This window comes from Nomascus leucogenys, chromosome 10 (genome assembly GCF_006542625.1).
Source record: "Nomascus leucogenys isolate Asia chromosome 10, Asia_NLE_v1, whole genome shotgun sequence".
NCBI lineage: Eukaryota > Metazoa > Chordata > Mammalia > Primates > Hylobatidae > Nomascus > Nomascus leucogenys.
The window spans coordinates 67,429,579-67,444,306 of NC_044390.1; the positions used below are offsets into that span (position 1 = coordinate 67,429,579).

At 36.7% G+C, this 14,728-nt stretch overlaps 1 protein-coding gene across 4 annotated transcripts in view; it reads left to right on the forward strand.

The window, feature by feature from the left end:
- SCYL2 (SCY1 like pseudokinase 2) overlaps window positions 1-9,840 on the forward strand; it is a 72,412-nt gene extending 62,572 nt beyond the window's left edge. For 2 of the 4 annotated variants that reach the window (XM_030821262.1, XM_030821261.1), the window contains exons 14-18: window positions 2,269-2,369; window positions 3,729-3,795; window positions 3,915-4,010; window positions 5,494-5,613; window positions 6,631-9,833. In XM_030821262.1, coding sequence (XP_030677122.1) covers window positions 2,269-2,369; window positions 3,729-3,795; window positions 3,915-4,010; window positions 5,494-5,613; window positions 6,631-7,275 — 1,029 coding nt within the window. In that variant the 3' untranslated portion in view covers window positions 7,276-9,833. Of the gene's footprint in view, window positions 1-2,268; window positions 2,370-3,728; window positions 3,796-3,914; window positions 4,011-5,493; window positions 5,614-6,630 lie in introns of all 4 variants that reach the window. The other 2 variants (XM_012510121.2, XM_030821263.1) reach the window with 2 other exon arrangements.
- The last annotated feature ends 4,888 nt before the right edge of the window (window positions 9,841-14,728 follow it).

Sequence of the window (14,728 nt, forward strand, 5' to 3'; positions counted from 1 at the left end):
TTGAATAAAAAACAGCAAATGCCCTGCAGCAGTCCACTGAATAATCAATAACTTGTGTTTGAGGGGGGTTCCTAAGACCACCCCCAGAATGGATGATTCAGTAGGAGGACTCACAGGACTCAGCATATAGTTATGCCCAGGCTGTGCTCTATTGTGGTGAAAAGATATAAAGCAAAATCAGAAAAGGGAAAAGGTTCATAGGACAAAGTCTAGGGAAACCAGGCACAAGCTTCTAGAGTCTTTTCCCAGTAAAATCACACAGGATTCCCCTTGTAATGAATTGTGGTAATACATGTGAAATGTTGCCAACCAGGGAAACTTACTAGAGACTCAGTGTCCAGAGTTTTCAGTGAGGGCTGATCAAGTAACACCCTCTGCCTGGCATGTACTCAAATTCCAAACTCCCAGAAGGAAAGCAGGTGTTCAGCATAGAACATATTCTTTGTACAAACAGTTTAGGCAAGTAAGCCACTGTTACCAGTTAATAATAGGAACCTTTCTGAAACTGAGTTCCCAGACACCAGCTAAAGGCCAATTTTGCAAGCAGGAGTTTTCGAGGATAGCAGTTTAGGCCTAGAATGTTAACTCTTTTCTGCACAAACTACGTTTAACAATACGGATGAATCTCACAAACATGTTGAGTGAATGAAGCCAGGCATAGAAGAGGATCTGCTGAATGATCCACTTATATAAAGTACAACAGTCTAAGCTATGCTGCTTAGAAGTCAGAATAAAGTTTACCCAAAGAGTATGAGGGTGGAAAATGACTGGAAGGGGGTATAAGGAAGCTTCTGGGATGTTGACAACGATTTTGCTTTGTTTTTGTTTTTGTTTTTTGAGACAGGGTCTCACTCTGTCTCCCAGGCTGGAGTGCAGTGGCACAATCTCAGCTCACTGCAGCCTTGACCTCCTGGGCTCAAGTGATCCTCCCACCTCAGCCTCCCAAGTAGCTAGGACTACAGGCATGTACCACCACTCCTGGCTAATTTTTGTATTTTTTGTAGAGATGTGGTCTCTCCATGTTGCCCAGGCTGGTCTCAAACTCCTGGGCTCAAGTGATCTTCCTGCCTTGGCTTCCCAAAGTGCTGGGACTACAGGTGTGAGCCACATTCCTGGACCGATATTGTTTCTTTATCTGGCTACTAGTTACATTGGGTGTGTTCAATTTGTGTGAATTGTGATTTTTTTTTTTTGTCTGTGCACTTTGACATGTAGGCTTTTCTGTTAGTATATTATACTTCAATAAAAAGTTTTAGGAACCCTAATCAGTGGAAAGTCAGTCATAGTAAACTGCTTTGGAAACATGCCTTTTGACTTTCTCATAAGATGAAGAAGCTGCTGCTGATAGAGCATGGTGAAAAGCAGTACAATGTAGTAGAAAACGGTGCAGATTTTGGTGACAGGCTTCGAATGAATTCTGTCTCTGCCATATGAGCTCTCTAGCATCTCTGAGTTGCTTTACCTCTCGTTGAGCCTGAGTTTCCTCAATTGTAGATTAGAAATATTAATGAACCTACTTTGAAGAGTTGTGAGGATTAATAAAATAGTGTATGTATGAACACTCAACACAAAGATGTAGTTATAAGATTTGGGGAAAGGAGGAGAGCCATTTCTAGATTCTTCCTGTAACATATGGTGTTATTCAAATAAGTTGTTTATGATGATCCTGAAGTACCATAGGGATGAATGATCGGCAGTTGACCAAAGTTAACCAAAGCTTAAACTGTGTTAAGACATAGTGCTAGGTATGCTTTATGAAATCTAATTATTTGAAAGTTGGATTATGTACATTTAATATTTCAACTATCAGAAAACAGGATTTATTTTAGCCAGATGTGTTATTGCGATCTGAATAAGCAGGAATTTTCTATGCATATTAAATGGATTATTTCTAGATAGGCACAAATTCAGACAGTTAATTTTGAATTATCCCAAGAAGATCAATATATAACTGCTAGGGGTGAATTTATACAAGGCCCCTGCATAATAGCTATTAAACAACTCTGGATATAAAACTCATTATTGAGACATGTTTTCTGGAACTTAAAAGCCTCATCAACTATCATCATCACCAAAGATATTATAAAAGCTTGCTATGATATGCCAAATTTAAATATATCATTCTTATTGAATATCAGCACTATGACTGGATCCTATTCTACTGGTAAAAATGGAGAATATTATGATTAACTTACTGAATTATCTTAATTGATTACATTTGCTGCTAACTTGAAACATTGTAACCATATCAATTTCTCATTATACCAGTTCAATTCTTTCATTTCCGTCATAAAAGAAATGCTTAATAGATTGGAGTCTGAACATAAGACTAAACTGGAACAACTTCATATAATGCAAGAACAGCAGAAGTAAGTAGGTTACACATGAATTATATGTGGTCCAGGAGTGAAATTATAGTTGTCTTATGATTGATTTTCTGGAATATGGAATAGAAAACTTGCTGGGTTTAAATTTGACCATATGTAAAACATTTCAAAATTTACCATCATGTTAATAAGTTGAACTGAATTAAAATAGAATGTGGTTGAAAAATCTAGTGTCACTTCTGAGTACAAAAGTGTAATATGATATAATTTTAGCATTTTATCTACATAAAGAAAATTCTGTTTCTGAAAAATTTCTTGTCAGCAATATCCACTAGCATTGTAAATTCAGGTTGCTGAAAACTAAAAGCACCACTTATGAAAATTTTTTAAATTTATGAACTTCTAGTGTTTTGGTTTTTTTTTTCATTCCCTCTTCTCTAGCCCCAGAAACATTTATAGAGCATTCATTTCATATTTAGCATCACAACATTCACCTCTTTTTATTTTTAGGGAGGATTTTCTAAATTATTTGCAGAAAACTAGTATTCAAAGAAGGCAAAGATGGAAATCGTTGACTGTTGAATCTAGTTTATTAAAATCAAAGCCCCACTATATTCTTTGCTCCATAGTAAAACACATGAATTTAGGATACCTATTAAAGTTTGATCCTGAGCCAAAAAACATCTAAAAATCAGTAAAATTGATATAAATCATGAACAGGGTCCCCAAGTAGAAACTCTTTAGCTTCTGCCCACAAGATGAAGACTTAAAGTAAATACACATGGTATAGAAATAGGTGAAATAGCCCTTTGTATGCTTGAAGTATTCTATAGTGTGTATGTATGTGGTGTTTGATGGATTGACTATGTTAACGTAAAAATCTGGAGAAATAATTTTTAAAATGCATTATAGGTAGAAATAAATTTTTAATAACAAGTATTTATATTTGAGTTGGGAAATGAACCCTTCCTTTTTCTTCCTCGTATCTAAATCTTACCTATTTCTCAGGACATAGATCTGGCTCACATAACAGTGATTATAGCATTCATTGTTAGTATCACAGACTCAGAACTTAATCACATTGAATTCCCCATATTATATCTTGTCTTTGAGTGAGATGTTAAGCTCTTTGATAAAAGAACCATGCTTGACTGGTTTTATGACACCTTGAATAAATTCTCCAGTAAATCCCAAATGTTGAGTTTAAGAAATGGACTTACATACAAATGTTATTTTTGGGGCAAGCAAACATTAACAGTAGAAAATAATGGAAAAGATGACTCTTCTTAAAGAGTTTAATTGGGGTCTAATAAATTCCATGTGGATAAATAATTTTTGGTATGAGTATTTAAAAATATGCATTTCTTTTTATTGTTTTATCATAATTCAACTCTCCTACAGATCTTTGGATATAGGAAATCAAATGAATGTTTCTGAGGAGACAAAAGTTACAAATATTGGGAATCAGGTAAGAAGCAGCTTAATTTTTGCAGAAAATATGCTTCATTTGGAGGGCTTTTAATCTTTAAGCAGCAAAATCACATTTTTATTGAAATTATTTAAATTATTGACATTTTTCTATTTCAGCAAATTGACAAGGTTTTTAACAACATTGGAGCAGACCTTCTGACTGGCAGTGAGTCCGAAAATAAAGAGGACGGGTTACAGAATAAACATAAAAGAGTGAGTTTCCTTATTGTTCTTTCAGCCGTCTTATTTATGCTGTAGGACTTCTGTAAACCACAGATTTTTGTTGGGAAATACTGTTCAGCAGCTTAACAAGAAACATTTGTAATTATCTTTCTGAAATTCCTTTATCAGTTAAACATGACCCTAACCCATTTTGAGAATAAACGTACTTAAGATTTTTAGCTTCCATTATTACTTGACCTGCCACAAGGTAATATTTATAGACTCCTTGACTCCTTTGTCCTTTCTCTTGTACTTTGCCAGTCACACCCCTTGGTGAATCCCACTGTCTCTCTTCTCTGCTTCTGCTCCTGTGTTGATGGATTCTACTATAGATTTGTGCTGTCCGGCTATCTTAGGCTGTCTCCGATTGTTGCTCTTCAGTATTTTAATTTCCCTCCCACTCACTACATTCCCAACAGTTTGAGTTCCAAAGTCTTTCCATTCTTTTTGAGCCTAGCAACCTCATCTCCTGTCATTTCATGGTGTCAACTTTTATGGTCCATCAGATTTTCACTTTGACACTTTCACAGAGTACTGGTCAGTTATTTGGTAGCATGGCCATCAATTTGAGTTTGTCTCATGTTTTCTCATAATTGGATTAAAGTTGTACATTTTTGGCAGTCATACTACAGAAGTGATGATATACCCTTCTTGGTTTATTCCAGCAGGGGTACATGATGTATACATGACTTATTAATGGCAGACCAACAGTATTTTAAAGAGGATTTTCAAAATAGATCTGATTCCATCTCATAAGTAGATAAAAAATCTGAGCACATTTTTTTCTTCTCTATTTCTTGCTAAAATTTTGCTCCCCGTCTGATTTTGAATATTAAACTGTAATAGGATACTTTCCTCTTGGTTAGCATCCAATAAAAAAAACTTTAAGTCAGTTTGTGACTTCTGCTGAGGGCATTCTTCTATTCATTCATAAATGTGAATACCTGTATGTGTAAAGCTAAGGGACTACTGGACATAGTAGTTTACAAAATTGTAAGAGAACATTGTGAGCTTTTAGTTTAGCTAAGTTGATAAAAGACAAGACATCAAATTTGTTGTAGACATCAGCAGTGAAAGAACTGCTAATGTTGTTTCATTCGTTCTTCGCTTTTTGTGAGTTCCTAAAATATTCTTGGGGTGAGATAGGTTAGAGTTTAAAAAGATTTCCCAATTTTCAAGAATGAAATCACTAAATCTTACTGTCATTGTCTGGAAAAAAGTGATTCTAATGAATGGTTTAAAAATAATAATTACTTTCATACTGGAAATACTTTTGCACAGATCTTGTGAGTTTTTATCTAAAGTTAAATTATATAGTAATTTGAAATACAGCTTACTGTGACAATCACCAAGACAAGAGTAGTTTGCTTTTCAGTGAAGTAGTAAGATGTCCTTTACCCGAAGAGATTATCTTTTGTTTTACAAATGGATTTAAGAAATTGCCAGTTGATTTTTTGCTTTATTTTGTTTTAAGGCATCACTTACACTTGAAGAAAAACAAAAATTAGCAAAAGAACAAGAGCAGGCACAGAAGTTGAAAAGCCAGCAGCCTCTTAAACCCCAAGTGCACACACCTGTTGCTACTGTTAAACAGGTCAGAGTTCATTTCCTTTGCGTAATTTCAAGAATACTACTGTTAAGGAGTAAGGTGGTATAGAGTTTAGTCTGCTAGTATTTGTATAAAAATATATCTCAAATAATACCTTAATATGTGGCTTCTAAGAAGTGTGGGCATAAACGATTTTCCAACTCAGCTATAACCTGCCTAATGTATAATGTTTTGTGACAATGCTTGTTACCAATAAAGAAGAAGCTAGAAGAATAGGAAGGGTTCTTAAAAGAGATTAGGACTCATAGTACTCATTCAACTCTGTTCACTCTGAAATGATCAGAATATTATATTCATGCTCTTAACATATTTTTGAGCTAAACTTATTTTCTGTGTTTGACTTTTCAATTATAGTTAGATTTGTAACTTGATTTAAGATGTAACTACATTACCTGGCTAGTATTTGTTTTCTCCTGTGTTCCAGGCACTGTTCCAGGTATTGGTGCTATGGCAGTGAATAAGGGCCCTGCTTGTAGAGAGTTTACACTGTTACTGGTTTCAGAGATAGCTTTATCTTAAAACCTTTCTTTAAATTATTTTTTTGTTACCTCTTAATCACTAACATTTTCTCTGAGAAAAACATCTTTGCGGGCCAAGAGGCAAAATTGAGAATATTTTGTAGGTACTTTTTTAAGAATAAACAAATTCCTGTGAAGTTTTGATGAAATTCAGACTATACAAATAATAGTAAAAAATTACTATATTTTTTGTAATATAGAATAAGAGGAATGTGATTCTTTTTTTGACAAGATAATATTTTGCTTAATTGGAGTTTAAAGTTAGTGTTCCCTATCATCAAATCGATTGCAAATATTCATCTGTAAATCTGTACAAAAATAGGTGGCAGGCTATATTTGACCTGCGGGCTATAGTTTGCTAATTTGGTGTAGACCATTGAGCTTAATTCTAACTTGTCCTTTATAATTTAATCTGTCAAATGTTTACTAATTATAAAGTAATTTATATTTCTTAGAGATAAAGTAATTCTCTCATGTTTTTCAGACTAAGGACTTGACAGACACACTGATGGATAATATGTCATCTTTGACCAGCCTTTCTGTTAGTACCCCTAAATCTTCTGCTTCAAGTACTTTCACTTCTGTTCCTTCCATGGGCATTGGCATGATGTTTTCCACACCAACTGATAATACAAAGAGAAATGTGACAAATGGCCTAAATGCCAATATGGGCTTTCAGACTTCAGGATTCAACATGCCCATTAATACAAACCAGAACTTCTACAGTAGTCCAAGCACAGTTGGAGTGACCAAGATGACTCTGGGAACACCTCCCACTTTGCCAAACTTCAATGCTTTGAGTGTTCCTCCTGCTGGTGCGAAGCAGACCCAACAAAGACCCACAGATATGTCTGCCCTTAATAATCTCTTTGGCCCTCAGAAACCCAAAGTTAGCATGAACCAATTATCACAACAGAAACCAAATCAGTGGCTTAATCAGTTTGTACCTCCGCAGGGTTCTCCAGCTATGGGCAGTTCAGTAATGGGAACACAGATGAACGTGATAGGACAATCTGCTTTTGGTATGCAGGGTAATCCTTTCTTTAACCCACAGAACTTTGCACAGCCACCAACTACTATGACCAATAGCAGTTCAGCTAGCAATGATTTAAAAGATCTTTTTGGGTGAGGTGTCTTCTATTTTGAAGGATTATTTCAGTTTCAATCATGGGTGAGCTGATTTACATCTTTATATAGCTGGCTTGGAGGAAGTACTTCTATGGGAAAGTGAACAGTTCTGTGACAGGAAACATCTCTGTCCATGCCAGCATAGTAGTTGTATGGACTTCTAACCAGTTGAGTTTTTTTAAAGCATTGAGGATTTTTTTCCTCTTACCAACTCCTCTTCAGATTTTTAAAGACCCAGTCCTTCCCAATCTCAAAGAGGAAAAGGACAACTGAGTTATCTTGAATAACGTAACTTTTTAATCAAATGTTCATTTTGGCTTGTGGATCTTGATGTTATTTAAAAAATTGAGTTGATGGTCATTGCAAGCTCATCTATTAAGTACTATATGGTACACAGTCTACGAGTCATTAGTCTTCATTTTAATATGTAAAAAATCTTGATGCTGTATTGATTTGTTTGCATTTAAGATGACAGTGAGAAAATGATAAGCATAAAGAGAAGTATCAATTTATTTGCTTTTTCCAGACTTTTCAGATGAACTAATGTTTAGTACAGAGACTGAGCAAATACTACAAAATTCAACTTAACCTTCATTTCATTGGTTTAAATGCGTTATTAACCATCTTAAGTGCAAACTAATCATTGTAAATTATATTTTAGCATGGTCTGCCTCAAATAGTAATGTATTTTTCTGCATTCACTTGGATATATTTAGAATCACTTTTTTCCTCCTGTATCATGGAAGAGGTATGTGCTGATTTGTTTGGATATTTGACAAAGCACTCTGATGTGACTTCCCTGACTACTACCTTCATATTTCATTTCAAATTCAAACTTCTTAGGTTGCAGCATATATGAATTGCATTTTCAAAAGAAGATTTGTAAGAATTAAACTATATTTATGAGTAAACTTTTGAGATTTCTGCTGTATTGTTTCAAATGTAATAAACTTTACTTCTCTAAAAATTGAGCAGTTGTATCTTCTGACCACCAACAGATTAATTTTCAGCTTGCCATGATAGTCTGACTTCATTAATTACTGCTACTGAAGTTCAATTTTTTTCTAGGAATTTTAGGAACCTTTTGTTTAAACATTTTAATTTCTATTAGCCATTTTTAGGAAGGAAAGAATCAATTCTCTTAACAGGAAACATGCTTTATTTTTCAAAACCTTTCTCTGATATTTTTCTTTAATTTGCTGATTATTCAACCACAGAGCCTTATGCTATAAATGTCATTTGTATTTTAAAAAATAATATTCCACTCATAAAACTTTAAAACCATCTTTCAAACAACTATATATGTATTATAGTTGCTGCCATAGAGTTGATGGTTTTTAATTATCTGGAACCAGCAATCATTTAAAATAAACCATATTAAGTTTAGTATGCTGGTACTAAGTTTATTCATTTTATATGAATATTCATTGAAAATATATACACATACTATATATATATATGTAATACACAGCACTTGATTACAAAATGTAATTTGATTACATTATTGCTGGCAGCATTCAGTTAAGAGGGTACTTTAAAAAATAGAAGTCAGCTTTCACGTCTGATTTCTGTGTGGGCTGTACTTGGTTAACTTGATTTTAGAAAAAGGACTAATAGAATTGCTAAAGAAATGTATCCAGTAAATGAAAAACAGTAGGAAGATCAAATGTTTTTGTCAAATATATTCACAACTGACCAGATTAGCTGTCTTGTTTGTAATGCAATATTAATATATCTTTTGGGAAAAAGCTTACATATGGAATAAAATAAATATTGAAGAATTTTTCTTTGTAACAATTTAGTAGTCACTGTTTATTGAGAAATTGTTTTTTATTTTGTAAAATAACATGATGTTAGTGTTGAACTCTTAAACAGAAAGGAAGCTTAATATAACAGCTTATAGAACTTGAACTACTAAATATGAAAATAAGTCATTTGAAAAAATTACAGTATGTAAAATTTGCTCATTCGTTGAGGTAATGGTGCTATGTTTTTACAAAATTGTTCCTACACCTTTTTTCTACTTCTCAAAGGTATTTTATTTCAACCATTTCCATCAATTGAACTGTTACCATTGCCTTTTTCTGTTGAGAAATTGCCTCTGAAAAATAGTGCTATTTTTGGGCTTAAGTGTTCTTAAGTGAATGAAATTTTCAAAGTACTAGATCACCTTAAAATTATTTCACGTACTGAAAATAGTTAAGTCCCTTATGTTTAGAGTAGAAAATGTTTAGGTTAAAGAGCATCTGTCAACAGAATCTACAGAAAAGATTCCCTTGCATTTGAATTAGTTCTCTATTCTCCTATTGCTAAAATGTGTGATATATAGAGAGGATGTATAAAAGGAAATGGAAATAGACTATGTACTTGTCCGGTTTTTGTTTGTTTTTATTTTGGAATGCTTATAAGCCTCCTTTACACTGAATAAGGAAGTAGTTTTTTTTTTTGACCTGTAAAATACCTCACATGGTTGTTTTTACACATGAAAGAAAAAGGTATATGCGAACATACCTGATATCAAGAGGAGTATGCACCAAATAAATTTTAGCTTTGATAAAACTTTCCATATTAAGTTGTGATTTCATACTTTGTGATTACTGGTCTTAAAATAATTTTGGAACAAATGAATCTGTAAGAATTCAAACTATGTAAGATTTTAAGAGATTATCTACATCAGTGGCTTTCAAACTCTAACTGTGACACTCAATAAGAAAAGACATTTTACCCTGCAACTGCTATATAAAATATATACCTGAAACAAAAGTTTCAGAAAATGTCTTTAATGGGTGTAGTGTACTCTTTTTATTCTATTAATTAAAAAAAAATTTGATTACAATTGCTAAAGGATTTCATGACTTAGTTTAAATAAAACTAAGTAGGCCAGGCACGGTGGCTCACGCCTGTTATCCCAGCACTTTGGGAGGCCAAGGCGGGCAGATCACAAGGTCAAGAGGTCGAGACCATCCTGGCCAACATGGTGAAACTCAGTCTCTACTAAAAATACAAAAATTAGCCGAGCATGGTGATACGCACCTGTAATCCCAGCTACTCAGGAGGCTGAGGCAGGAGAATCGCTTGAATCCGGGAGGCAGAGGTTGCAGTAAGTCAAGATCACGCCACTGCACTACAGCCTAGACGACAGAGCGAGACTCTGTCTCAAAAAAAAAAAAAAAATAAATAAAGTAATTCAGCCCTATCTCTCCCGGCAGAGGTAGAAACAGAGGGCCGGAGGCTTGCATGGCTTAACCCGAAAAAATCAGAGCCTGGAATAGAAGCTAGATTTTTTCCTAATCTGCTCTCTACCACCTTGCATCTGTTATCGTATGAATTCTTCTGGAAGTGCTTTTGTTAAGACAGACATAAGTGGCAAGTAGGTGTTCAGTACTTATTGGGTATCATAAATATGTTTACATTGAGAAAAAATGGCTATGAAGAGGGGAGAGTTGAGATGACAGAAATTTACATAGTCAAAATCAGCCTCTGGCTGCTGGTTTGAAATATGAGTGAGGAGAGTTGGGGGATCTGGGTTAGCAGTGTTTATAGTACCCAGACACACAGCGGAATTAAAGCTTTTAGACTTGGGGAGAAGGGAGTGCAGTAGTCAGAACGGCGATCATTAAAAAGTCAGGCAACAACAGATGCTGGAGAGGATATGGAGAAATAGGAACACTTTTACACTGTTGGTGGGACTGTAAACTAGTTCAACCATTGTGGAACACAGTGTGGCAATTCCTCAAGGATCTGGAACTGGAAATACCATTTGACCCACTCATCCCATTACTGGGTATATACCCAAAGGATTATAAATCATGCTGCTATAAAGATACATGCACACATATGTTTATTGTGGCACTATTCACAATAGCAAAGACTTGGAACCAACCCAAATGTCCATCAATGATAGATTGGATTAAGAAAATGTGACACATATACACCATGGAATACTATGCAGCCATAAAAAAGGATGAGTTCATGTCCTTTGTAGGGACATGGATGAAGCTGGAAACCATCATTCTCAGCAAACTATCACAAGAACAAAAAACCAGACACCACATGTTCTCACTCATAGCAATTGAACAATGAGAACACTTGGACACAGGAGGGGGAATATCACACACCGGGATCTGCTGTCGGGTGGGGGAGGGGGGAGGGAAAGCATTAGGAGATATACTTAATGCTAAATGACTAGTTAATGGGTGCAGCCTGCCAACATGGCACATGTATACATACGTAACAAACCTGCACGTTGTGCAACGTACCCTAGAACTTAAAGTATAATTAAAAAAAAAAAAAAAGCCATTTCACCAAGATGGAACTTGTTGAAGGTTAGAAACTTTTTCTGTCCAAAGAAGCAAAGTTGCTCCAGCCACTCAGAAAGGATTTAACTACCAGGGGTAAAAACCACATATGTAATTTAAAGTTTTCTAGTAATCCCATTAAAAATAGGTGAAATTGATTTTTTTTTTCCTTTGAGACAAGTCTCCTTCTGTCGCCCAGGCTGAAGTTCAGTGCTGTGATCTCGGTCCACTGCAGCCTCTACCTCCCAGGTTCAAGAGATTCTCCTGCCTCAGCCTCCTAACTAACTGGGACTACAGGCACCCGCCACCACTCCCAGCTAACTTTGGTATTTTTAGTGGAGACAGAGTTTCACCATGTTGGCCAGGCTGGTCTCAAACTCATTACCTCAAATGCTCCGCCCACCTCAGTCTCCCAAAGTGCTGAGATTACAGGCATGAGCCACTGCTCCCGGCCCTGAAATTGATTTTATTATATTTGAATATTGCCAGGTATGGTGGCTCATGCCCATAATCCCAGCACTTTGGGAGGCCAAGGTGGGTGGATAGCTTGAGTCCAGGAGTTCAAGACCAGCCTGGGCAACATGGTGAAACCCCGTCTCTACAAAAAATACACAAAATTAGCTGAGTATGGTGGCATATGCCTGTAGTTCCAGCTACTTGAGAGGTTGAGGTGGGAAGATCACTTGAGCCCAGAGGTTGCAGTGAGCCAATAACGCACCACTGCATTCCAGCCTGGGTGACAGAGTGAGACCCTATATAAGAAAAAAATAAAATAAAATATTTCTGCATGGAATTGATATTAAAAACTCATTTTACATCTTTTTTGGTACTTAGTCTTTGAGATGCAGTGTGTATTTTACACTTAGCACATTTAACTTCAGACTAGTCATATTTCGGGTACTTAGGAGCCACGTGGCTAGTAGCTGCTGTATTAGATAATGTGAATATAGGCTGGGCTCAGTGGCTCATGCCTGTAATCCCAGCACTTTGGGAGGCTGAGGCAGGTGGATCACCTGAGGTCGGGAGTTCGAGACTAGCCTGGCCAACATGGTGAAACTCTGTCTCTACTAAAAATACCAAAAATTAGCCAGGCGTGGGGCGCCTGTAATCCCAGCTACTTGGGAGGCTGAGGCAGGAGAATCATTTGAACCCAGGAGGCGGAGGTTGCAGTGAGCCGAAATTGTGCCACTGCACTCCAGCCTGAGTGACAGTGAGACTCCATCTAAAAAATAAATAAGACAATGTGGATGTATATGGAAGCTCGGTGACCAAAGGAGTGAATGATGGCAATTGTCAACTTACGGTCTCAGTTCCAAACCCATCCTTTGCCTTGCCTTGTACTGTTTTTTTCCTTTGCCAGCTGGGAAAATGAGGGCCCCAGAGTGGCACTGCAAAGCAAGAGCTGCAAGAAGATACTTTACTGATGGTTGTGGGTCTCCCATTATTCACCATAGAAGCCCAGCAGTCCAAACAGAGGAGCTCCAGCTGCACCTCAGGTTACCTTCTCCCAACCCTGAGCCACTGTGGAGCAGCTCCCATGGGCTGCTTCCATGCCAGCTCTGTCACTCCATCAAGCAACTGTCTCCCACTCTGTGGCCCATTCCCTCAGACTAGTTTCTTCACCATGGCAGGCTGAATGTTCCTGTAGAAACCACACCCTCTCCAGAGAAGTCTGATCTCAGCTTGGGAGTGGGGTAGGGGAAGAGAGCCTCTCCTGATCTTTAGTTCAGTTTTTTTCACTTTTCTTCAGCCTAGAGGCAGTATTTGCCTTTTACCTGCTACTTCTGTGCCCCTTAGAGTCCTCTTTTGCCCCTACAAATAATTTACCAGCTTCTACTAGTTAGCAAATACTATATTAAAACTTCCCTGTTCAAGTATCTGGTGTGGGGTTTCTGTCTCCTTACTTACCCTCACTGATAGAGCCTGAATCCAGTAATAAGTCATTTTAAAATGGGGCCATATATATATATACTGCTATCAAAAGCCATATGGAATTGTGTATACTTATCCTATATTAAAACTTCCTGGAAGTTCTTTTGAAAGTTCCCACAGTAGAAATACAGTTTGGCTACTTTAATTATACCTACTGGATGCAGTTCCAATTTTTGTCTTTTTTCCTCCTATGTTTTGGATATGTTCCTTTGTGTGGTGACCTTGGTTGCTAGTAAAGGCAGTGTTTGACTTTTATATAAAGGTAAATGAGATAGAGACTTCAATGTCTATAGTTTGAGTGTAGGAATAAACAGATTTGCCCCAAGTCTATGTCCCTCAGCCTACCAGTCTTTTTGAACATAATGATCAGACAAAACTCAAATGTGAGGCTTATCCATGGTCACACTAGAAGCATATGGTGTATGAAGTTTGGAGCCAGAAAAAGGTGCTTTTTTAAAAAAAATTTCAGGCTAAAATTGTAGTATTCACACTTAATAGGCGTGGGGCAGGGTACTTTACACATTTGTTTGTGTGTTGTAACAGATCCAAATTTTTTGTTTTTTTTTTTGTCTAAGACAGTGTCTGGCTCTGTCACCCAGCCTGGAGTGCAGTGGCGTGATCTTGGCTCACTGCAACCTCCACCTTCCAAACTCAAGCAATCTTCCCACCCCAAGCCTCCTGAGTAGCTGGGGCTACAGGCATGCACCATCACACCCAGCTAATTTCTGTATTTTTAAATTTATTTTTATTTTATTTTTTGGTAAAGACAATGTTCCACCATGTTGCCCAGGCTGGTCTCGAGCTCCTGAGCTCAAATTATCCACCCACTTTGACCTCCCAAAGTGCTGGGATTACAGGAGTGAGCCGCGGTGCCCGGCCCCAAAATTGTTTTTAAGAAAATCTTGTCTCTAACAATGAGCACTCTTAAGATCATATCTGTAAAGAGATGAAAAGGCTTTTCACTGAGGTGGGTGTCCTCATTAGACTGCTCACGTTTTATAAGAGGTTGTCACGTCTATCTCCAGCTACAGTGGTTATGCGAATCTGCCCTCAATCAGCAATGGTACCTGTACTCCAGCCACTTGTCAGAGAACAACATTTAACTCTCTATTGCCCAATGGGCAAAATCTCGTTTTTGAGAGCTGTTTATTGAGGAGGCCAGAAATTGAGTAATCCGTTCATTTCTCTAGAAATTCTGAATTAAGCCCACTCTTGAGACCTTTG